The sequence below is a fragment of the Pogona vitticeps genome, chromosome 3 (assembly GCF_051106095.1).
Source record: "Pogona vitticeps strain Pit_001003342236 chromosome 3, PviZW2.1, whole genome shotgun sequence".
Taxonomy (NCBI): Eukaryota; Metazoa; Chordata; class Lepidosauria; order Squamata; family Agamidae; genus Pogona; species Pogona vitticeps.
This window is the reverse complement of record NC_135785.1, coordinates 76,628,631-76,655,122: the sequence shown is the minus strand read 5'-3', so window position 1 is coordinate 76,655,122 and position 26,492 is coordinate 76,628,631. Positions and strand designations below refer to the sequence as shown.

The 26,492-nt window shown below is 40.1% G+C and overlaps 1 protein-coding gene across 2 annotated transcripts in view; it reads right to left on the bottom strand.

Annotated features, from left to right (window-relative positions):
• Window positions 1-1,743: 1,743 nt before the first annotated feature.
• The window catches only part of GLRX3 (glutaredoxin 3), a 31,021-nt gene continuing 6,272 nt past the window's right edge, over window positions 1,744-26,492 (bottom strand). The window contains exons 1-10 of one of the 2 annotated variants that reach the window (XM_078391225.1): window positions 23,120-26,373; window positions 22,284-22,358; window positions 21,010-21,211; window positions 16,160-16,332; window positions 16,009-16,070; window positions 10,720-10,777; window positions 8,512-8,564; window positions 7,035-7,074; window positions 6,861-6,953; window positions 1,744-2,018 (exon numbers count right to left, since the gene is read on the bottom strand). In XM_078391225.1, the coding sequence (XP_078247351.1) occupies window positions 1,968-2,018; window positions 6,861-6,953; window positions 7,035-7,074; window positions 8,512-8,564; window positions 10,720-10,777; window positions 16,009-16,070; window positions 16,160-16,332; window positions 21,010-21,211; window positions 22,284-22,358; window positions 23,120-23,143 (831 nt within the window). In that variant the 5' untranslated portion in view covers window positions 23,144-26,373 and the 3' untranslated portion in view covers window positions 1,744-1,967. Of the gene's footprint in view, window positions 2,019-6,860; window positions 6,954-7,034; window positions 7,075-8,511; window positions 8,565-10,719; window positions 10,778-16,008; window positions 16,071-16,159; window positions 16,333-21,009; window positions 21,212-22,283; window positions 22,359-23,119; window positions 26,374-26,492 lie in introns of those variants that run through there. The other variant, XM_020786099.3, reaches the window with a different exon arrangement.

Below are 26,492 nucleotides of genomic sequence, written 5' to 3'. Positions count from 1 at the left end.
TATGTAGGTGATAAATAAATACATTTATTCCCCAGAATCTCAATAGCCATTGGATTTCAGATAAAGAGAAACACAAGAACTTTGCCAAGGACGTTTAGCTAAATGTACTCAACATGGCAGGCAACACCTATACAAAGATCTGGGTGGCACTTTAAAGAAGAGTCAGGTACCATATTTTTCCATGTATAAGATGCTATTTTCCTAAAATCATCACACTAAAAATTGAGAGGCATCTTTTACAAGGAACAAAACAGCCTGTACCTTGCCTCTGTAAAAAGGCTTCTTTCAATCATGAGGCTTAGCTTCTCCCAATCACGAGCCTTATGGAACTGTCATTAGCTGATGCTGAACATACCAACTAGAACATACCTCAGTTGGAGGTGGAGCTTGTAGGCTCAGATTCAACAGGGACTCTTAATGTCCGAGCATTCTGAGTCTAGAGGCTGAATCCTCAAAGCTACGTTTTCTTAATTTTGGGGTTAGAAAGGGGAGGCATCTTATAAATGGGGGTGTCTTATAAACAGAAAAATACGGTAAGATTTTAAAAGCCTATTAGGACAGCACAAAAGGATGGTTTCCACTGCAGAGAATCCAGGGGCAAGGGCTATGCCATTTGCATGATAATCTCCCATCTCTGAGGTTCAGAAGCACAGCTGAATACAGTTTAAGTACAGATTTAAACCTACTTCCTTCACAATTCTTCCTATCATAACATCAGCTAAGAAAGGCAGGAAGTGAGCATTAGAAGACATGCCCAGATGGTGAACAGCCTCATGAGCCACTAGTCTAACAACTCAGTTGGTTACGTTCCTCGCTCTCATCCATTTCTATTAAGAATTCTGGCTGAAACATGCAATCCTGCAGAGAAGAAATAACTGAAGGAGATTGGATGTGTCACATCAACAAGCACAAGATTTTATCTCAAGTTCACCCAGCATGGAGTACCATTGATTTTAACTTCAATTGATTACCCAATGTGTTTTAAAAGATAACACCCATATCTAACACAAGTGGATGTACAACAAAATGTTATAGCGTCTGCATCTTCCAACAGAAATACTGCCAAACACTATGCTGTCCTCTTAAACCCCATAAGCCAATAATCACCTCACATTTTTCAGTGGCCCTGTGTTAGTTGAGTTACTGTCAGCATTTGTTGCTTAGCTTTATTCTTAAAGGGACTGAAGTTCCCGATCTTCTTTAAAAATGAAGGTGTTTTAGCTATCCATTTGGGAACTCTTTACATGCACTGTTATAAAAATGCATACAGGGATTACTACCAGAAGGGATGGAATAATGCTAAGTTTCCAAAGGAGCAGCTGTGCTAGCTAACTTCAACAACAACAATAATTCTATGGCATCTTATCGAATGCCAAGATGTTTGTGCCATCAGCAAATTTGGTGAATGGCCATGATTCGTGACAGTTATGAACAATACTAGTTTCTTCTGACTTGACTGAAGTCTCACCATGTGCACCCCTGAAATTTGCATTACTTCTGGTCAGATGCCACATGTATTCCTGAATTAGACCTCCTTTGTAGGAACTTCAGCATCTCTTTCTAAGGTTTGTACAAGTTCACCCCTGTATGACCAGAGCACATGATTTATAATAAATAAAATGATGAAAAAGATCAGAAGCTACAGGATCGGCTTTTGGTTTTTCTTTTGACCAAGACTACTTGCACCATAGAAGAACATATTTGTGCACAGAAGGGGGAAAAGAAAGGACAGAACACCACACACATTTTTAAACTCCAGCTTTAATTCAGTTTTAAGATGCTCATCACCTTCTATGTGGGGCGAAAACCTACATTTACATACATCTCTAGCATGACCAGGTGAAGTATGAAGTCAGAAACCAGCATTCCACTTCTTCTGCCAAAGCTAGGTGATGAATTGTTCCAGTGCAATTAATAATCATACGGTTTGCATTTCGAATTTGTCTTTGTCAACGTGTTCATTTGCATTAGTTTTCTCCTTTCAGTATAGACAACAATTCACCATTTTCATTTAGATCCTGGAAACAAAGCAGGGAGAGCAGAGCATTAAGAGATGGATGTACATAGAGAAGCTGATTTATTCAACAATTCAGCAGTTCTACCAGAAGAATTTTAACCTCAAACTGATGATGTTGTTTATCATTTAGATTTTTTTAATTTGTACTTACTGGTACACAAGAAAAATAAAGTCAACATTCTATTCATCTCATGAGTGTCACTCACTCATAGGTTTGTCAGCCACACATCTGGAAACCTTCCCTGATTCAAACATCAGGGCAGAAAAGGACACTTCTCTCACTTAGATGGAAACCCAGGAATCTATTCTCATGGACAGGTCTCAAGTGGAGGGGGAATCTTTTCTATCACCCAATACATGACTGCCGCAGGTTAGCTGCCAGAGGACCATGACCACTGTGGATTATTTAGAAGAGGGACAGAAAAGATCAAACACTCCTGATGAAGAAAATTGTAGCCTGGCCAGTGCTATAGTGTAAATAGGCAATCATCTTAGGTGCATTTACTAGCAAGGTACTGAAAGACTATACTGGGGACTGGACAAGCTATGCAGCCTGTCCTGAGCCCTGTAATCTAGCCAAGTGTCCTCAGGTGATACTGAAATGGGAGTCCTTTCACCAGTATTGAAGAAAGATTCACTTCCCAATTTACTTCTGTAAAGGCCACTGGGGAACCTCTCTGATGGACCTTAAAGCCAATTTTCTGACCCCAAGAATATGCTAGGGCTACACTGGCCACCAAAAAATGTCAAACTGCAACAGAAAATGAAAGCAGAAATGGCCTACTTCTATTTTTGAAAGACACAGGGATGGAGAGTTGATGACCTAATTAGAAGGTCTCCAGAAGCAGCAAGACACTTTTTTAAAAAAAAAAGCTTGCAATCAGGGAAAGTCTGAAGGCACAAAAGTAACCGGGAGGGGGAGGGATTATAGGGTCTGAGGGCTAGCATTGACCTGCCACTAGTCTTCACAATAGGGGGAAGGCAGCATCATGCCTTTTGCTTCAGTCAACATAGTATCTTGGGCCGACACTGATCAACAACCACCTGGGAAGAATCTCTGTAACTTTTATTTCTATGCTGTAACTTTTTTGACAACATGCTCACCAGGAGCCCAGAAGGAGTGACTTATTTTCATATTCTGCAAATTCAAAAAGCACATCAGCATGTTAATCTGAGTCTAAAAGTACATATCACAGCAAAGATGTGGCTGCTGCCAGGAATACTGGCCCAATGCCCCCCACCACTTCCCTCTCTGTCTCTGTCCTGTAACAATACAGTAGCTGGTTTCCTCATTGCGCTGGGCTTTGGGGGGGAGGGGGGAGAATCATCATTCACAGGTAGATTTCTATTGAAAATGATAATCATCATCATCACCATCATCTTAGAACTACAGAACTGGAAGGGACCCAATGGATCATTGAGTCCAGCCCCTGTCAAGGAGGCCAAGAGAGGAACTGAACTTGCAACCTCTGGTTCTACAGTCAGATACATATACTACTGAGCTATCCAGCAGTTAGCAGTGAAAAACAGGCTGGAGTAGGTTACAGGAGGGTTCGACATGGCTAAATATATGGGAAGCTACCTCTCTCATTAAAAGTATAAAATTGAGCCTGGAACACATGTAAAGCGGGGGGGGGGGGGAGAGACCTATTAAACAGGAGGTCTTAGCTCAGCTTACCCAACAACTTCTAAAACACACATCTATGCAAAACATAGATGTGATAGAAAAATTACTGTTTTGTGCAAATTTCTCTATTCTTTAAAACTAGCTTGCTAGGAAAACCTCAAATGTCATACTCCATTGATCTTGTTTTAAAAAATAAAATTGCTACATAACACTGCACTGAAGATTTCTTTTTTAATGGCTAAAAGAGCTGAATAAAATTGATTTATATGCTAACTTTTTCACTCTTTAGAACTAAAAAAACCACATCCAGCAACCCACTGAAAATTAAAAAAAACCAGCTACATGAAGTAGTTAACATCAACTTGTTTTTAAAACCTAATGAGACTTATTGATTTTGTCTACCCTGGAGTTATAATGCCTTTGTTACTGGCTATAAAACATTCAAGACAAGAATAGGCTTCAGAGTATTTCAGTGTTCTTGAACACAAATATCAGAAGATATTGTAACAAATGCAGATCTATTTTTGTTGCCTTGGGGCTTTATTTAAAAAGCATACAATAAAACTTTACCTTTCTTTAGGAATAAGACAGTTTGCTACACAAAATGTAATCACAATGTTTGAAGGGAACAAAACAATGTCAAAAAGCTTAAAATAAAAACAACCAAATGAAAATTAAATACAAGGTAACTGACCTGCTGCCAAGAAAATGCATTTCAGTGTTTACATTAGAAGGGAATACACTTGTACTCTGGAGATTTAAGGCTTCTTTTGCTAATATGTTAAGCTAATTAGAAAGTCAAGTACACAAAGACCCAATGAAGTAATTCAATTTCAAACTTCTAAAATGTTTAATGTCAGCAAACATGCATGTTAACAGGGATTTCCAAAAGGACAAAGATCAGCTGGGCCTTGCCTCATAATGGCTGAATGCAAGGCAGGGGAAAATTTGGAAAATTCAGTATGATACAAATCTGAGATGGTAAAGAAGCAGATGAAACTACAGGTAGCTAAACTGATAAGAAATGCACAGGAATACAGTACAGTGGTGCCTCAACTTACAAACGTCTCTACCTACAAACATTTCGACTTTTTTGCTTTGACTTGCGAGCGGAGCTTCGACCTAAGAACAAAAAAAGGCAGGGGGAAAAGGTGGGAAATTCAAACCGCTGGTGACGAAGAGGCTGCTTCTTTGTAGCTCTTTCACCCCAACAGTTAGAGCAGGGGGTCAAGGAACTTTTTTACTCCTGCGGGACAGGAAGAGGAAGGAGAGGCAGGGGCGGCTCCAGATCGCCACTGGGCGCAGGAAGCCGGTGCGCTCCCTGCCCATCCCTGGCACGGGTCTACCCATGAGTAAGGCCCACCGAAGGCGCTGGGCTGGGGTGCACGGGTCAGAGGGGCTCCTCCATGGATGGGGTGTGCAGTGGCGGCGCAGGAGGAAGGAGAAGCAGGCGGCTCCATTTCACTGCCGGGCGGGGGATGCCGGTGCACTCCCTGCCCATCCCTGGTGCGGGTATACTCATGAGTAAGGGCCGCCGCGGCCCTATGTGCCGGCTGGGGCCTGTTGCCAGGCGCCATCTGCCGGGGAGCGAGTGCCATTAAAGGAAGCTTCAGTCTGCCTGGTAAGGTGCTGCTTTTTGCTTTTTAGAAACTTCTGGGTGGGTTTTGCAGGGTGGGTTTCAGCTGAGGGGGAGTTATGTTTCTGTGCTGTGATTTTTTTTTGTTTTATTTTGTTTTGTTTGCAGCCTTCAGGGCTTGCTCTGTTTATTTTATTTTTTTTAAGCCCTAGTGCCTTCCGATGGGGCTTTAGGTGTGCTTTAATGTATTATTGTTATTGTTGGGGGCATTTTTTGAAATGCTACAACATAGTAATCCCGTTCCCATGCATTTCAATGGGAAATGGTGCTTCAACTTACAAAAATTTCGAGTTACGGCCACCATTCCAAAACGGATTAATTTCATAAAGTGAGGCACCACTGTATTTGGCAACGCCAGGAAGTAGGGTAATACTGTTCCAAATATGACAATAAGGAATGTATTTGCTATCCGGTCTGTAATTTGGATCAGTCAGCTAAAAGATCACACACTAAAATCAACTACTGATGACACTCTAAAAATGAAGGCAGTATCAAAATGTGTATTGGAAATGGGAACTTCTGGCCTCACAGTTTGCTTTGATTCCAATCCATGCCTTTAGCACACCAGGCACCGAAATAATATGGCCCCCCTGAGACCCTTCCCAAAGTGGCCTTCAGCCAATAGGCTGAAAATGCTTCACAACCAGATAAGACTTACACAGAAGTCATCAGCCCAGTTGGCGCCTACCGGGGCCAAAATGCTGTGACTATTTGGCCAAAACAGGTGGGATGAAATAGGGAGTCAAATGATCACAAAAGTACGACCATAACCTGAGTCTTAGCTCTGGTCCAGACCAACAGTTCCTCAACCACAGACAAGATCTGAACAAAGCCTCTTTGGTGGTTCTTAAAAAGCAAGCAGGTTAGTATGGAGAGAGACGGTCTCTCAGGTATTCAGGGCTCAATCTATTACAGTGGGGTCTTCACTTGAGAACTTAATCCGTATTGGAAGGCAGTTCTCAAGTCAAAAAGTTCTCAGGTCAAATCTGCATTTCCCATAGGAATGCATTAAAAACCATTTGATCCGTATCGGCTCTTTTCCGTCCATAGAAATTAATGGGAAGCTGCTATTCCTCCTTCAAGCAATAGAGGGGGATATTTTGTTTCTTTTTTTCTTAAGTCAAGAAAGGTTCAGGGAAGGCAGGGAAAATACAGTCCAGGCAATACAGTGGACCTTTGACTTACAGAATTAATCTGTATTGGAACAGTGGCTGCAGGTCAAAAAGTCTGTAGGTCAAGTCTCCATTGAGCTACAGTGCATTGAAAACCGATTAATCCCGTAACAGGCCGTTTTTGTTCCATTTTGGTTTTTTTCTGGTCTGTAAGTCAAATCTCAGTCTGCAAGTCAAATCTAAATTTTGCGGCCAGAGAAGTCTGTAACTCAAAAAGTCTGTAAGTCAAGCCGTCTGTAAGTCAAGGGTTCACTGTAGAGCTCTGAAAAACAATCAATACCACTACAAAGAACAGATAACGAGGGAACCAGAACTACGAGCTCAGTACAGTAAGTATCAACATGGACAAGCCATCTTTTTTTGCAGTGAACATTATAGGTACTTCTCATCTTACCATTCTTTCCTTACCTTGACAATATCCAAACCTCCAACAAGTTCACCTTTTACATACAACTGTGGGTAAGTTGGCCAATTTGAATACTTCTTTAATCCTTGCCGCACCTAAAGAAAAATAATCTTAAACATTCCATACCAGAGTTTTCCAAAACCAATTAATAGGAACAGAGCAAATGAACAACATACCTCTTCATCTTCTAATATATCAAAGGTCTCATAATCAACACTAAAATAAATTAAAACAAAAAAGCACAAATATTATTGAGGATGGTTATATTCAATATTGCTATTTATTTTTATCAATGTAGATGTTACTACAGTAATTCTAGGCTAAATCTAAGCAGTAGTCCCAATTACAGTAGATCCATTCAATCTGACGTTAGATCAGTGTTGATTTACCAAGTGTGATTCACTGTATGGGTCTACTCTAGTTGGGAAAAGCAACTGGATTTGCTTGCAACCAGTAGAAATGTTAACTATGATGCTATCCTTTGCCAGTAACATTAAAATCATTTACCAGTAACAAAAAGATGCACAAACACATTGTGGCAGCTACTCAGAACTGAGGGTAACAACCCTCTTAATCTCTCTTGTTACAGGAAGGGAAGGAGGCAGAGCCTCCTATATCTGTAAAGTTTTCCCTTTCTCCATTTGTCATGGGATCAACAATGACTGCCTTTTCAGAGATACAGGCATAGTAAAACACTCTTCCATTAGATATAACAGCCAGAATCCTGTTGAGTAGGTCACACCTGCCTAAGGATAATGACAATACCAGCAAGGGGGGGATCTTTAACAACCATAGAGTTCCTGCTTTTGTCCTGTGGCTTGCCCAAATAATATGCCATCAGTTTCATTGCACAAGCTGCAGGAGCCTCAAATGAAAGGAAGAACTTATTAGTTACCAAAAAAAAATATCCCCATGCAAGTAACATCTGGTGGGAGCAATTTCTGATAACTAAAGATGTCCTCCTTCAAACCTGAGGCTCCCAAGGCCTGCTCGCAATGAGACAGACTATATGTGAGTTGAAAATGTCACATGACATCAGTAATAACAACTGTTACATCCCATCAACTGACACATGGCAATACTTTCCAGGGTTTTCTAAATATAGAAAGTACTCAAATGGGCCATTTGCTTCTTCTGGGAATACCCTGGGACTGTGTAAGTTGTTCAAGAGTTTTCTCCTGGGACACAAAGTGAGGACTCAAACTCCCAATTTCCAGCTCCACAGCCAGATACCTAAATCAATGAGCAATTCAGCCAGCCAGGACGTAAGTAGGAACTCTCTAAATACGAAAAACCTTACAACTATTACTCTTGCTGGTGTTAACTAGGGAACCAGAGGTACAAAGAGTCAGGATTTTGGCTGAAACTTTCTCAGAAGGGGCTAAAATGCACAGCAGGTCAGGGATGTCTGTTACTGAGACTCAAAACCCATAGCAGATAGATAGAGTCCAAAACCATGGGAGACATCCAACCCTGATGAAAACATGCTGAGGGAAAGGAACTTGTGGATGACAGTGGGAAGAGAAAGAATGAAGTGTGACAGGGATTGAAAAACCAAGGAGAGCCAGAAACTGGATGGTGTAAGATGTGCAGAAGCAAACACGTTAAAGACAAGAAAAATGTATGTCTTTAAGACAGAAACTACTTACATACCCAGTGCTGTTCAGAATTTCTATAATTTGCTTGCTGAAACCACACTTCACTGCCTGTGGTAAGAAATTTAAAAAACAACTTTGAAAAGTATTGTTCAGGGGCTGTAGGCATTTGTATCACAAAGCAAACCCAAACGAATATTTGTAACATATAAAAACAATTTTCTAATTCCCCTTAGACATCTGGACACTAAAAAAAAAGTCCTAGCAGATCCACTGGATTTGTCTTCAATGTCTGTCTGAATAAGAATTCAACCACAGCAAACTATACTCATTTTATGCAAGAATAGATGTTACACTTGCAAAAGCAGCTGCCAATTAACCTCTTGCACAGCCAAGTTCTCACTGGTTTTGCCATGATTGTGTCCTTATGTGTGGACAGGGATGTGAGTACATGGAAACATTCATTTACTGAACTGTATAAATACCATTTAATAATGAACTTATCTTCAGAGACTATAACCCCAGCATTTGCACTAAAACAAGAAGTGATGAGCAGGCATGCTGTCTCATTTTTTTCTTTCTCTAGAGCTGACGCAGTAGCTATGTTGGCACTAGGGAACCCTCCCATAGCTATCTGTGGAAGCCCCTGCCTCGGCAGGGTTCCCTAGTACGAACATAGTCACCCCGTCAGCTCTATAGAAAGGGGAAAAAATCCTTCCCTTTTGTAAGCCGTGTTAGAAGTTTTACAGAACAGTTAAAGATAAAACTAATAAATAATCAAATCTAAATTTATTTAGTTTGATTTATTTGATTTATGGAGCCTGTGGCATAGTGGTTAAACTGCAATACTGCAGTTAAGACTTTACTCATGATCTGAGTTAGATCCTGGGCTCAGGTAGTCGGCTCGAGGTTGACTCAACCTCCCATCCTTCAGAAATCAATAAATTGAGTGCCCAGCTCACTTGCAAGGGGCAATGTGTCGCCTGCAGAATTAAAACTGTAAACCACCCAGAGAGTGCTTGAAGCATTACTTTGCTTTGCTTTTATATCCTGCCTTTCTCAAAGAAGCTAAAGTATAGTTTAAAAACACGAGTACAATTTTAAAATACATTTTGAATATTAAACATATTTAAACAAGCTTTTACAGTGAAAAGAGTTAAAAACTATGAAAAAGTCACACTATTAAATTAACTACAAGTTAGTAACAGAAAAAGTACAGCACTTCCTCTAAAAAACCCTGTCCTTGATAGTGAATTGCCTGCAAGCTGAACAATGAAGGAAGCCACTGGGGGAAATTGATTCATTTAAAATGTAGTGTTGGAGGAGAGCTTTATAAATACCATGTAGTACTAGAAAGAAAAGGGGGTGTGATGGCTCTGTGGGTTAAACTGCAGAAGCCTCTGTGCTGCATGGTCGGAAGACCAGTAGTCGTAAAATCGAATCCATGCGATGGAGTGAGCTCCCGTCAATTGTCACAGCTCCTACCAACCTAGCCGTTTGAAAGCACATAAAAATGTGAGTAGATAAATAGGTACCACCACGGTGGGAAGGTAACGGCGTTCCGTGTCTAGTCGCATTGACCACGTGACCACAGAAACTGTCTACGTACAAACGCTGGCTCTGCGGCTTGGAAATGGGGATGAGCACTGCCCGCTAGAGTTGGACACGACTGGACTAAACGTTGCCTTTACCTTACTAGAAAGAAAAGTAAATTGCTTCTAGATCAAATCATGCCTGAACTCTCACTGGTTCTCACAGTTCTACTGAGTTAATGACTAAACTGAAGCTATTGTGCTCTAGACTTAGTATGCAAAGACAGGATAGAAAAGACAGTATGTAATGCTAAGAGACATGGAAGGTAGCAGGAAAAAAGGAAACCATATCACAAGAGCACATGACTTATTGAAAGAAATCACAGCCTCTGGTTTGCAAGGCAGGAACATAGCTGTTAAAGACAGGACCTTCTGGAGGACGTTAGTTCATAGGGTCACCATTAGCCTGAAGCAACTTGGCAATACACAACAATATACAAACACTAGAGACGAAACATAGGCTGGAATGCTGTTGCTTAGTGCAGCAAGATGCAGCTAAAGCAGGCCCAATGAATCACCCAGGATTTGGTGAGTGAACTCTTCCATAAATTCCATTACTTCAAATGGGCCTACTCTAGTTGTGGCTTACTATGCTGAGAAATAGGTTTTCAGCCATAATGTTAATTTCGAAAAAACAGGTAACTAACAAATAAAAATGCTTCCGAGAACCTCACCTGTTTATTTCCTTTCATAAATAGCATCACAGAAGCTTTGTTTATCAGGTCTTTGAGTCTAGAACAGCAGAGTAAAAACAATGATGATGCAACAGATTTTTAAAAGAGAATATGGGTCAAAAAGATTTCCAGCAATGCATATGAAGTTCTATCAAAAACTGCATGTCTGTACAGTAGTAATGGTGCTGCTTTTAAAATCAATTTATTTTTCTGACATTAAATGAAATTATTTAGTAACCAGAGAAAGCATCTTCAGTACAATTTACTTTTTCCTAAGTAGCAGCGTACATGTTTTAACATTTAGCATTTGGTCTGCTTGTGTTGCAGGACTAGGAAATGCTATTTTACTGCTCCATCAGCACTTAACACACAGTAATTTCATGTTACAGGCTTTGGGTTTTCATGACTGTGCCTTGATTCTTCACCTACAAACAAGAACATTTGTTTGTTTGTTTCAGAAAGGGGCTTGCCATGCAATGTCGATGAACCGAAGCTGACAGATTTCAAATGGACTGACTTACTGCACCGCTAGACTGAAGCCACAAAGTTCTAAAGACAAGGTTACTGTTAGCTGTAGTATTTTCAAACATGAACTTTCCTCTTGTATGTATTCGCGAAGGCTTTCACGGCTGGAATCTAATGGTTGTTGTGGGTTTTTCGGGCTTCTTGGCCGTGTTCTGAAAGTGGTTCTTCCTAACGTTTCGCCAGTCTCTGTGGCCGGCATCTTCAAAGGACAGCACTCTGTCCTCTGAAGGGAAGGGGCCATGCGAAGGGAAGGGGCCATCTTCAGAGGACAGTGCTATCCTCTGAAGATGCCGGCCACAGAGACTGGCGAAACGTTAGGAAGAACCACTTTCAGAACACGGCCAAGAAGCCCGAAAAACCCACAACAACCATTTCCTCTTGTAATTCCATGACTCTGGCTCTAATGCTATGCACACCTTCCTGGCAGGAATAATCCTCACTGAGTGCAAGAGAACTTAATACCCAACAAATGTAAATAGAATTGCACTGTTACACTTCCAAACGTGGACCCACTTAATGGCTTTAACAGAAGGCCTCTGCATAGGTGCATGCACATAAGCCACTCCACCATTGTCCACCTGCACTCAAACTGCCTTTTAAATGTTTGCACGTTCAGTGCCAACGTCTGGAAACAGTTCTGTAAGGATGTTTAGAAACTCTCCCCTACCAGCCTGATGCACCTGCTGATCTTAATACATTTAGTGCAAATCCCAGCAAGGATTTTGATAAAGGATCAAAGGCTTCTAGAATACATCTAGGATCATGGGGCAAGTTGGAAAGCAAGCAGAGACACTTCTCTTCCAAACATCTGCTCAACATGTGGGCAGACAAATATCTGGGGATTTTCCACAGTTTCCTGGTGCTAAACTAATATCTGGGGGACAACTACTTAATAATGACTTGAGTATATGCCATAGGTGATAGGATACCTTTTCTTTACATAGTAAATGACCTTTATAGTAGAGTGGAATTATTTGGATTAACAAGGTTTGAACACTTTTTGCTCATTAACAATGTCCCAGTCCCAGTATTCACAAATGCTTTATGGCTCTCAACTATTCACTTACGCTAATCTATGACCTCTGGAGATTGTTCAGACCAAATTTGCGAGAGTCATTCTTGGAGTTCCACCTTGTAATTCCAATGTGGCTCTTTGCTTAGAGGTTGGGTTACTATCCATTAAAGTATGGGCTAAAGTCTTTATGGTGAAATACTGGCTTGAACTGATTTTTTTCATTAGAAGGCTTGACCCCACTGATCCTACTAGATTCCTTTCAGTTGGAGCGGAAGAAGCATACAACTGAAGAGATAACAAAAATTGGCTTTTCTCCCAGTATACTTATAGCAATGAGTCTCAAGGACGCCATCAAAGCAGTGAAGTTAAGGGTATGGGACAGTGAACTACAGGACCATATTGGCCAGTTAGGGAAATATAACTTTCTTAAGAAATCTGCCTTTATCACCTCCTCGTATTTAGCCAGCACTATGTCACCTAAAGCCATAAGGGCTTTTACACTAGCTAGGCTCAATGTATCTCCTCCTAAGCTTCTGGAGGGAAGATTTCGAGGTTTGCCTGCATCAGATTGTCTCTGCCCCTGTAATAGTGATAAAGTTGAATCAGTTGGTCATGTTCTCCTTTTCTGTGCTTGCTATCGGGATCTTCGTATGGAGCTTTTATCAGCTATTATCTGTAAATCTTCTGGGAGATCAGAGGAGAATTATGTCCAGTTGCTACTCTCTGACAATACCCCTTATATTATGAGACAAGTGGCCAAATTCTGTGCTGCAGCAATGGTTATTCGTAATCAAATGTTTGGGTAGGTGATTTTAGATGCATAATACAATGTTTTTAATATAACACTGGCTGAGGTTTTACTTATATTAAGAATATATTAAGTTATTAACTGGACAGAAGGGGTTGTTTTATCATGTTTTAATGGAATTTTATTACCCTGATTGACTTTACAAAACTATAATTATGTATCTATTTTATATTGATTTGGTTTTAGTGGTCTTTGACCGTAAAAAAAAATTAAAAAAAAGTTTTAATGTCCTAATGTTCAGCATCATAAAAGTAAGTACTGACAAACATGTCCTAACAGCTTACACAAAATATGAACCTGTTCTTAACTACAATTCACATGATGTCTGACTACTGGCTATGTTGCCATGGAATTACAGAAGTGTAGCCCAAAACATATGGAGAACACCTGATTTCCTATTCTGGTTTAGTGCACAGCAATCACCATCCATTAAGCAAGCTCTTCCTAACTAACACTAAATGTAACGACATGCGGACAGCAAAGCAGCAGCAGTCATCACCATTAATAATAGAACAATCAATTTTAAGGAGATTTTCAAGATAGAAAAAAAAATACACTATATTTAATTCTGCCTCTAACCTCTGCAAATCTAAAAAGGGATTTTGTTATTTAGAAACACAAAATGCATATTACTTGTCCACACCATTATTGTCCTGTGATATTTAAAAACAATGTTATATTTAACAATATAATTGTTGTAGTTGTAGAAGAGATAGCCGTGTTAGTCTGTGCAAGCATTATAGGTGAAAATAAAATAAATATTAAAAAGTTAAAAAGAAAATGTGTCTATACCTTACAGACTAACTTTTATAATTTTTAATGAAGTTGTCCACAAAAGCTCACATTAAAAAAATAAGTTAGTCTTTAAAGTGCCACCATGTTTTAGTCTTTTTTTAAGCTTTTTTAAAATTTTGTTTTCATCTATAGTATAACTGTTCTACATCATAATATGTAGTTTATTCAGATTTACAAAATGAATTTTAAATATGTCAAATTCGGCACAAATGGAGTGACAAGGTGGTGAAATCGTACAAAATCTAGTGGCTTAAATTTTGCTGGGTAGGTTTGGCTTATGCAACAGTAATTACAGAAGCGGTACCCAACCTTTTTAGCCCCACAGACCTGGCTGGGGAAGGCGGGACACCCTTCTGCGCTTGTGTGCATGCACGAAGAAGCATGCATGCGCTCGTGCATATGTGCAAGGGAGCTCATGAAGGCGCATGCTCGCTTGTGTGCATGTGCAAAGGGCAGCACAGCGCGAAGGGGGCACTCATGCACATGCGCGAAGGGGTGGGAGAGCGCTCACGTGGGTGCAGGCGCACGGAGGCGCAAACAGGCTACGGGGGGAGTGTGTGCAAGGGGGAGGTATGTTTCCGTGGCCTGGTCCCGCTCAGGCCACGGACCGGCACCAGGCTGCAGACCAGGGGCTGGGGACCTCTGAATTACAGCAACAGCAGCAAGAGAAGCCAGGGGCTGTGCTATGCAAAGGCCTTGCCACCTTCTTGCCAGATAGATATGCTTGGCAGAACCACAAATCAAGCCCAAATGTTCTTCACCCATTGGATCCCACTGGATCTAGTCTAATCCCCCTTCCTCCCATAGAACACCCCCCAAAAAACCCCTAAAAGCTGCTCTAGAGAATTGGGAAACCTTATGGAACAGATTTTTAAGTTGTACAGGGGCTGCAGAAAGCACAGGATACCAAAGTAGACCATAAGATCTTTGCCCTGGGCTGCATTCCTGGAACTACCGAAAATAAGACAGGGTCTTATATTTTTGCTCCAAATAACACATTAGGGCTTATTTTCAGTGGATGTTTTATTTTACAGTCGTGTCATCTTCTGGTTGCTGCACAATGCTGCACAATGGTGGAGGGCGGGGTTTCACTTAACTGGGACTTATTTTGGGGGTCGGGCTTATATTACAAGCATCCTGAAAAACCATACCAGGGCTTATTTTCAGGTTAGGTCTTATTTCTGGGGAAACAGGGCATCATTATCTGTACTGTGCTTTGCAACTCACGAAAGTTTTGCAATTCAAATTTCTAATTGTGCTTAGATATTACTGATGAAGTGGAGGGTAAAGGCCAGGTAGAAATGCACATGACCATCTTGCCTTGAACGTTTCATTATTTAAAAGTAATATTATAACCAGGAGCATTTTAATTATTTCAGAAAAAGAACATTTTTGGAATGCAAACAGAAAAATTATTCTCCAACAGTTTCAAGTTTTGTTTTGTTCTCCATATTGAGTTAAGAGATCTGAGATTTATAAAAGAGATACAAGTTCATCCAAAATCTTTGAAATTCTAAAATCTACCTAGGGACATTCGATGAGGACAGATCAGAAACTGTTTTGGTGCCAGGTACAAACCTATTTAACTTGCCTAGATATATGAAATCTTTTCAGGATGGCTTCTAGTTAATATGCAATTTTACTGAAAAATACTTTAGAATTCAGTGTTGTACCTGAAAGTGGTTGACATTTTTATTCAGCTGTAAGCTGCATGAGAGCAACTAGATGTATATTCATCATAATCCTCAAATGCATGGGGAAAATGTACCAGATGTTACAAAAATGACTTCCATTCTTCCCGATAACTGGGCTACCATGGCCAGGGCTAATGGAATTTGAAGTCTAAGTACATCTCAAGAGCCAGTGCCCCAGCACTACTACTATAACTTTAGTGTACGGTTCAGAAAGGACAGCTCAAACTAATTTACTGGACTGAAAGATGGGGGGGGGGAGAGATGCTGCTATTGTCCAAAAAAATCAATCATAAACCTGTGGTTTGAGTTCCCCTCCACAAAATGCAGTTCTGCATACTATATATGTGTTTTTTAAAAACATCAGAAATTTTCATCATGGAACAACAAAGTAATGGATTACGTGCAATTTCCTCTCATGACAGTAGCCCAACAGAAAACAACATGGACCTCACCTGTCTTCTAATTTGTTTGCCTTGGGGCAGATCGTATTCAGTTCTCCAGAAGCCTCAAGTTCCTGGAAATATAATTATTTTGCATTCATTAGGAATAGGATTTTCAAACTAGGACATGGCTTTGAAAAATGCAGATCTTTCATTTTCTGACCTTAACAATATCCAGTCCACCTATAAGTTCTCCAGCTACATATAACTGGGGGTAGGTGGGCCAGTTGGAATAGGTTTTCAATCCTTGGCGTACTTCTTCATCAGAAAATATATCAAAGCTACTAAACGCAATGTTGTGCTTTTGAAGAATCTCCACCATTTGTCTGCTGAAGCCTAGAAGAGCAGGAGATGGGAGGAGAGAGAGAAGAATCACACTTTGATGAGGCGATATCAACTTCCAAACAGTGGCCTGATGTCTACATCAGAACATACATTAACATCTCCCAGCCTGACCTCCTTTACAGTGTTGTACATAGAGCAAGGCCAGCAATCATGCACTGCACACCATTTCTGCAGTGCATGATTGCTGGCCTTTCACTTTCACAAGCAAGGAGGGGAGGAAAGAGAAAAACTGCAACTCCAGAATCCTCTCTGTGGCTGGAGATCCCTCGAAAATAGCATGTGTTCCCCTTGCACATCGATTTGGCCAATATACCTGCACATGCAAACTTCCTAGTACCTCCAGTTTTCTGGGACTGGGTAGTTGGCCAATGGTGGGCCCAGGAGTGGTGGAAGATGGCTCTTGGACCCTCTTAAGGTGCCCACACCAGTATAAAGCCTGGACTATGAGACATAAATACCATATTTACTTCACTAGAGGAAAGGCGCATCGTAAATGTAACTAACAACAGTAAATTCCATAGAGGTAAATTGAAAAATATAATGTTTATTCAAGCTACATATTCTAGCAATAAATTAAAAGCAGATATTATTTGGCTTACTCACTGACAAGCTTATATGTCTGCCTGAGTAATTTGGGAGAATCATCCTATTTGTAGGGATATCACAGGCTTCGCAATGGCAGGAAGAAAAACAAGGGTCAAGCCCTCTTTCCTTGCCCCCTGCTCTGGTTGCAACTCGTTTCCAGTGCTATGATCCGAGCTCACTTTGCCAGAGTTCCCAACTTTAACTGTGTCAGTAAAAGAAACAGAGCAAGAATCAGCTTTTAAAAACAAGTGCTGCACAAAATAAAAAGGGAACAAAAGTAGGGAAGAGTTAACCCCCCAAGATTTTCAGGAGATTAACCCTGCTTTGTAAATCACATCTGTCCAAATAGTCCTGCTTGTGTTCAGCTCTGGCTACAGCCATCACTCACGGAGGCCTGGTTTTCCAGTGCAGGAAGATCACACAACATGCAGGTGCTACTTAATACCATGATATGTAATTGCCACTCTAAGAAATAGTCTTGACTAGGATTCCTAACTAAAAGCAGACAGAACTGGCTTAGCATCCTTTTTCAATACTGTTTAAATGAAGTGGTGCAGCTCGAGTTGTGAAAACACTTCTAACTTTTAACTGAAAAGGATTGTTTTGAAACTTAGATGGGCGGTATAGAAATCAAATAAATAAAAAAAGGACAAGATTGAGAAAATATTTCAGGTTAACCTAATCCCTAAATGGGAATTTGCATTAATATCAAAAGCCAATGTTTGCCTAAGGTTAGCATCACTTGCGATGACTAATTGAGGCTGATTGACAATGTCCCAGAGTGTCATCTCAGATGCACACCTGCTCTTACACCTGAGTGCACAACTCTGCACCTTGTAAATTAACCACAATATGTGATGCCAACCTTACACAAACACCAACATGATTCCAACCAATGTAACAGATTCCAAATCAACAATCTATAGCAATTTTCACCTTTCTTGTCCTATTATTCTCAAATTTAAAACACACACACACAAACAAACCTTCATCAGATTATACAGGTATACACATACCTCCCTTCTGAAAGTACCTGAAAGATCCTATCAAATTTTCCAAAGGTTCTAAGTGGGGTTCAAAGTGAGAGATTCCAAAAGTTTAAGAAGCAGAGACACAAAAGAATCTTTACATGGTGTCTGTCTGGTAAACTCATCTATTACTTTTGATTTGTATTGTAGCTTGAGGCTTCCATGATCTGCATTTTGAGCCATGAGCAAATAGCATTTATTTATATGGCATCTAAGTTGCTTTTCTTCCCACAGCTGAAGCATTATGTTCTTGTACAGCCTCGAGTGAAACAAGGATCCTGGATTCCACACCCCCACACACCCCCATTCATCTGGGAGTTCATTAGTAAACAGCTACAGGCTGATTGCTGATGGTTATTCTGCTGCCAATATATTAACTCATTTCTACTGTAAGAGGCTGCGAGAGAATGAGAGCTCACACACTTTATTCTAGCTGTAGGCAACTACATGCAGACAAGAAAGATTGATTGGTGGGGTTTCATTTTTAAGGGTTAAAGTACCAAACTGGAAATGTTATGCTTAGGGATAAAGTGCCAACACTGCTTTATTCCCACAACAAAAGATTTAGGCTTTCTGAACAAATGCCTTCTGAGCAATACAAAAGCTAATGAAAGAAGCGCTGAAGTGCACATATGAGAATGTACAGACCACTGTAACAGTAATATGGATGCTAGCAGTGCAGTGATAGAAAGCTAAGTACAATTATAATATTAATGATGTAAGCAAGCAACAAGCCCGTGAACAGGGAGCCAAGGGGATAGACCTCATTTAACATGATTATGAATTGGCTTTCCACAGGAAGTGGTGAAATGCAGAACATAACAAGGATTTCTGATTCCATACCAAGATCCAATTACACTCTGTTACAACTGACAATCTGCTATTATTAGTATGAAAATTAGTCTGGACTGCATCCATCAGGAACTTATTCTGCACAAGCTACACTGAATAGAAACTCCCAGCTCATCTCTCTAGAGCATAAAGCTGATTTTTTTTTCAGTACAGAGATGTGAAGTGGACGGCACCCCACTAGAATGCCAGGAGAACTGGATCCATAAGGGACACTTCCCTTCCTAGAGAGACAGAATTGGGAAACCTGTGGCTATCCAAAGTTGCTGGACTGTGACATCTGCCCTAACCAACATAGCCAAGCTAATAGTAAGAGATTATGAGATCAAATATCTGAAGGTCCCCTAATCACCAACTCTTGTACTGATTATCCTGTTTGGAAATGTATTTAATACTTCCCATTCCAAAGCCCTCAAACTGATTTACAACACTGGATCATTAAAATCCACAAACTACAATAAAATCAAGTAATGAAATAATAACATATTTCATTAAAATCACCAAGGCTAATAGTTTAGTTTTGTGGTCAGGAAAACAACTAGGTAAACCATCAAATCTCCAACCTGCAATAATATTCTGCATTGGGCACTCCTCTTATCAAAGTGGGATCACCTCACATGGTGAACATCTTAGAACAGACAATGCCCAGGTCCACTCCAACCCCAAAACTTTACTGGGCAGTGGGACAAGAAGCCACATATACAAACCCAAATCACAGAGCCTGGACCAGTGAACCCCCCTCAAGCAATCATCATAGATGATATTAAAGGGTTTGTTTAGCAAGACCTGACAAAAATAAGGATCATACAATTCTGAGTTTGCTATTTATGTGGGATGGAGGCACACTGAGGCACAGTATGTAAATGTCCAGCTAGTACGTGTGACCCTGGGCACAGACAGTCTAGAAAAACAACTCCTCTGGGTTCAGCTTCAGAAAGTGCAAGCCAAAGCAACAAGATCTAAATTTATTTATTTCAAGACAACTAGTTATAGAAAAGCAACTTTCCTTCCTCACCCTTCCCATTCTGCACTCACTCTAAACTTCCTACAGTGATTATGTATCAACTATACTAGTTGTGTAATTTGCCAGTTGCCCACTCCAGCTACATCTATCAGAAGATCACCCAGAAGGAAAAGTGCAGCTGTCTCTCCTGGATAGTCAGTGGTTTTTCATAAATGGATGTTAAACCAGAAGCCAGTATGAAATGCTATACAGCAGAATGTAGTTGCACCTGCTACCACTGCTGTTGTAAAAGAAACCACCTGATATTTCTACCAGAAAGATCAATTGCCCATTAAGATATGTTATCTATGACAATCTCCCGCAGTTTGAAGATATGACTCTAAATTAATGGTTGGAAACTAAAGGTACATACACGCACACATCCGAGAGATATGAAACAACTGAAAAAAGTCCTGGAACACTTGGGCACCGAGAGTCTTCCTTCTCGCACAAGCCAAAACACACAGCTCGAATCAATGCCTTCTGGCAGAAGACTTTTACTGATCCATGTTGGATCTGCAACAGCAGTTGTTCCACCACATGAACCATCTTCACAGAAGCTTTGTTTTAATGGTTCCCTTCTGAATCGTTCTAGAAAAGCCTATTCTACATCTCTTATCATCCTAGTGCTGGTTAAGTATTGAGACACCTATAACAGGCTACATCCATTGACTTCAGCACACCAATTCTCCACTTACCATCACTTTCTGATATTAATACTTGTTCCCCCTTTTCTCTTTTCTACGCTACCCTAGAGAGATTTTATTTTTCTAATGTCTATAAAGATTGGAAGACAAACTAGCGTGAGCACTGCAACAGTAAATGGGGTTAAGATACGTAATCTAGAAGAGAACAACCTTATGATAACTGTTTCAGCCAACATCAGTTCCCAGACAAGAGTTCTGAGATGTTGTTAGACTTCAGTTGCCAGCATCCTCTACTATTAGGCATGCTGGCTGTTCCTTCTGTGAACTGAAGTGCAATAATATCTGGGTACTGGAGTCTTGGAACCACTCATCTAGACTAAAGAACCTAGGATAAGTGTTTAATTTCTACCAACTGGTGGACCAGCAGAATAGCCCAGGATAACATTCAAAAGAATTGAGCTACTCAGAGTTTAAATATGGAAGGTAAGATGATTTCTAATTTATCTACGAGCATAAAGTTCCGCTTCACAAAACTGAAATTCATAATAATTCTTACCACACCGAGGTCCCTGAGGTGTTCCCTTCATGAACAGCATGCAAGGTGCAGCATTCGTCAGTTTTTTGAGGCGTGTGTTGAGATCTTCTTTGGTGCTCTCGTTAGAACCAGCTGGGACAGTCAAGCTGGATGCATGGCGCTGGACTTTTTTGGTCAATTCCGGTGCATGAGCGCCATCTAACCGGTCAATTTTTTGAGAATTCTATCAACAGAAAGCATCAGTCCTGGTTATGAATGCTGGAAGAGCAACAATAGGTTTAGCATTCTCTTCAGAAGAGAATGCTAAACCTCGTGGCGCAGTGGTTGAACCGCTGTACTGCAGCCAAAACTGTGCTCACGACCTGGGGTTCAATCCCAGGTAGCCGGCTCAAGGTTGACTCAGCCTTCTATCCTTCCGAGGTCGGTAAAATGAGTACCCAGCTCGCTGGGGAGGCAATGTGTAGCCTGCATAATTAATTTGTAAACCGCCCAGAGAGTGCTTGAAGCACTATGGGGTGGTATATAAGCAGCACGCTTTGCTTTTGCTTTGCTTCACTATATACAAACAGCCTCTTGTTGAGGTCCACATCAAAACAGGTCAAAAGCCACCGATAAAAGTCATTGAACAGTCCTCCTGCATATCTTCATTCAATAAAGGTAAAGGTAAAGGTTCCCCTTGACAATTTTTGTCCAGTCGTGTTTGACTCTAGGGAGCGGTGCTCATCCCCATTTCCAAGCCATAAAGCCAGCGTTTTGTCCAAAGACAATCTTCCGTGGTCACATGGCCAGTGCGACTTAGACACGGAACACTGTTACCTTCCCACCGAGGTGGTCCCTATTTATCTACTTGCATTTGCATGCTTTCGAACCGCTAGGTTGGCAGGAGCTGGGAGAAGCAACGGGAGCTCACTCCATCGTGCGGATTCGATCTTACGACTGCTTGGTCTTCTGACCCTGCAGCACAGGCTTCTACGGTTTAGCCCGCAGCGCCACCACATCCCTTGCGCCACCACATCCCTTTCTTCATTCAATGCCACATCATTAACACAAGACTAAGAATGCACTGATTAAGATTCAGACTTGATTTGATAGCATGCACTTCTTTCTAAATTTCAGTATCAGAAAGTCTCAAATAGCTGAACTGAACTCTAGCTATATGACTTCAGTTACACAAAATCCCCACCAATTATGAATGCACCAGCTGTTACCCTGAAAAATTATCTCACCTACAGAGGAAAGAATGAAACTTACCAATGAGTATTCATATGCGAGTAGGCAAATTAAAATAAGCTCACCTTAAAAAACAAGAATGTTGGAACTGAAGTAATTTCATATTTTTCAGACACTTCTGGGACAGCTTCAGCTTCCACCTTAAAATGAAGAAGAAACCATCAAATATGTTTTTATTTCCATACTCACAGTTTAGACTGTGCTGGCCGATCGTTTCCGCACTGTTTTTATAAAATCATGTTAAATGCTTTAAAAAGACTTCAGTGCAAAAGTTTGTGACACATTTGCATTTAAATGAAACTCACAGGGCAGGCTTGTCATCCACTGAGCCTGCAGTGTCAAAACAGGTTCAGAGGTTTTTATTTTGTTGCGCATTTCAAAAGACGCCTGGCGGCTGTGAATAAAATTCTTGGTGCACTAGTGACCTAGTAAATTTTCAATCATATGCAGCTACTACTATATTGAAATCCATAAATCACTGACCCCAGTTATGTCATGATTACAGTGCTTATTTTCTGCCCACAGCAATTCTTGCTGTTTGCTCTATTGACTAATTTCAAGAGGCAGTACATCACGACTGACATTTGCAGCTTTCTGCAAATTATGAAGCAAAAAAAGGAATATTTCTTCAATAAACTATTGATGCCCGCTAAATTTTAGTTTTTAACCCCTGCAATATTACCAGGTATTAGTAGGGTACTGATCTGCAAAAGTAAAGATCTCATCTAATATATAATGCCAGAAAATGTAAATTGCAAGCAGATTTCTATGCATATAAGTGCTACCTATTCATACTAGGGCATGAGAAATGACATGTCTTACAGGTTGCGAGAGGGGAAGTAAAGAAGGGTAGGTTAAAAGAATGGTTAGTAACATTAATTTAGTTGTTAAATTAACTAACCTCTGATTTGTGCAAAATATGCATTTGTTACAGAAAATGCTTAAAGTACTGGTGAATGATGATTCCCCAAGTAATCCTTATGGATGCCCTAAAGAAAGGCAAATTTTAATATTGGTTAAATTAATGTCTGCCAATATTCTTTTTATATCTGGGCTTAAGGATTCAAATATTTGGAGAGCAAACTGTCAACACATATGACCATGTCTTAACAACACAGTCAGTTTTCTGTAACAAACACTGCAGAAACTGTACGCACAAAAGTACAGAACAACTGGTGTCTGAACATTAAATCAAACCTATAAATGTCTGCACTGAACATTTAAGATAATGAAACAGAATATAAAGGGAAACATTACTAGATTGAAGTGACACTGCCAAATTTTACTTCGTAACAAATGTACCATAAAATCTGTAAATGTTAGTATGAGCAATCTATACAATATAATGCACTGACTGACTATGAAAATATATTCAATATGCAATTTCAACTGGATTATATATCAGATATTTCCAAGATCAGGGCCAGCAGAATCAATTGTCTATTCCTTCCTAGGAAATATTAGAGTTAAGCAACATATGGACAAAAATGTTGCAGGCTTTTTACGCACTCCATCTGTAAGCAGTTTTGTTTAGTTCTTTGGATTCTGCAATGTGAATCACAATGTTAAACATGTTTAATCAGAAACCATTTCCGCTATGTCCTATGGGACATACTCACAGACCAAGTACATTCAGACTGTAATCTGAACCAAGGAATCAAGACTATTTCATCTAGTCTGCCTTGGGTGCATCGCCATTTGGCCTGATTCCCCCTCACCACCACCCCGGGAATTCCTATTAAGTCGCTATCTCCAACTTTTTGAATATTCAGTACCATCCCTGGAATTAACCTTGAGGTTACGTATATGTACAAGGAGTTCATGATGTATTCAACCACCATAAAGCTGAGCTAGCTCACTATGCAGGCAGTTATTTCAGTGAGTTAGGTACCTAGCTGTGGAGTCAAGAGGCTGAGAGTTTAATTCCCCATTGTGCATCCCAGGAGAACAGTCACCCTGTATAGCCTTGGACAAACTGCATAGCCCCAGAAAACCTCCAGAAGAGAACAATAACCCTCTTTTGAGTACACTGTACCATAACATTCCTTTGAAAGTTTTGCCATAGATAGGAATTGGCTTGATGAACATAATTAGTTATTTTACATTCTGGAAGACTTTCTATAGCACTTTATTTCTCTCAATACACTGAAAATGGCTCGTGTCATTTTGGAAGCATCTTATGCAACTTTTTTTAAACTAATGGGTAGCCAGAACCCTATTACATATTTTTGCCAACATAAGTGCAAGTGTAAACTGCAGCGGTGAACTGCCACTACTTAAAAAGACAATACTTGTAGTCCTTGTTGCATACCAATGGCATTACTTGGTGTACAACAAGTACACAAGTGTCAACTTCTTAACTAACTGCACTTCATTGCTGTACTTTCCACATTTGCACATCCTCAGCATATCTAAGTCTGGCCAAACTGTTTTATCTATTTTTAAATAATAATAGCCAAAATCTTGTTCACATGGCAGCAGATTATGATGTTATCAGCTGGCAATAGTAGAGGTTAATTCAAACTAATTAAAAGCTTCCTATACTCTCATTTTAGATTCCGAGGTTCTCTAAGTCTCTCTGGGGAAGTCTTTTGGCACCTTGGGATAAGGAAGGAGTCTTTAGAAGACCAACACTGTCGCTAGATCGCCGCTGCCAGTCCCAATGCCAACACCTGCAATCTGGCAGTGATTGTTGACTCTTAAATGTTTCCTGCTAACATCCCAAGACTTCCCCAAGGTAAAATGCAACCATAAGGAGTCACAGAACCTAAAATGGTTCAGAACCTAAAACAGGTTCCACAGCATATCTTTACACAAACAGGGCTTTAGCCGTTAATTTTGGTCCTAACAGGAAAAGCTTTGAGAAGACAAACAAACATAAAGAAAGGCCATTCTGAGATTGCTTATCAATATAAAATTGTATAAGCATACTATAGTTCTATCTACAACAGCTCTATCTATAACTGTTGGATAGCTCAATGGTTTTAAGTTGGCAAAACCAGGGTTAGGAGTTCGATTCCCAACTGTGCCTCTATGACAGGAGCTGGATTCAACGATTCACAGGGTCCCTTCCAGCTTTGCACTTCTAAGGTTATCATTATTAAAAGAGGCTGATCAGCAATCTTTTCTGTTTCCAACTTACTACTCATGTTAGCAAAATGATGCCTTACTTTAATGTTTCTCCTATCCTCATCATAATTCATTTAAAACTCCATCAATTTTCTGTTAATCACTGCTATTAGTATGCAAACAGATGGACTTTATAATTAATTTGACTTCAGGCAATACAGTTATAGACTTGCAAGATGCAACTTTACTGTTGCAGCTAACACTTAATGATAGCAACCCAATGCAATATTACTCTGCTACAAGAATTACTGTATTATAATATTAATTCTGTTGCATACTATTAAGCAAACCCCAGAACTGTTTGGCTGAAATACTGCACTCAGTTATAGAGGCTTAAGCCCTATTCCTATCACAGGGCACTGCAGCATGGACATTATCTAGAGGTTGACTGTTCATATTCAATATAAGTTCAGTCATTCAATATAATTCTGCTTTTCCATAGTTTCTGATCATCAGACAAAGGCAACAAATTCAAGCATGCTATTTAAAAATATATTCCATTCATAGTAATGAAATGGAATTCTGATTTCAGTTTAATTGATTTGGATCAGAATCAATCATACGAGTAGACCCAATGAAATAAACGGGACAATTAGTACCACTCTAAGTATGATTATGCCTGGAGCCAGCCCTTACCTTTTAAAGCCCACAAAGCTACTATCTCTTTTAAATGACAGTCCCACAATCTGGATAATATAGATTATAAATTTGTTATTACATGCAAAATAACTGTTGAACTATTAATTGGTACCATAATATATACTACCATTCCTAAAGAAAAATTAAACAAGGTGGTTAATTCTCCCAAATTCTTAAATACAAGAAGGGCACATCAAAAGTGCTCATGTTCTGTATGAGGGAAGGGAGATAATCTGTGGGCTGCAATTCCTTAATGGCACAGGGAGATGGGGTTATGCTTAACTTGAAATACTGTATGTTGCTACAAATTGCAAGTCTTCTCTTTGGGGAATTTTCCTGCTCTTCTAAATGCAGGAACGTGAACATCAAGGCTGGAAAAGGGAAACTGAAGCAAGTGGGGAAAACACTAAAAAAAAGAAGCAAAGACACTGTATGAATAAATATGCAACTGTTAACAGCAGCAAATCTCCTTGAACTTTACAACTTCTCTCAAACAGGTGCATTTC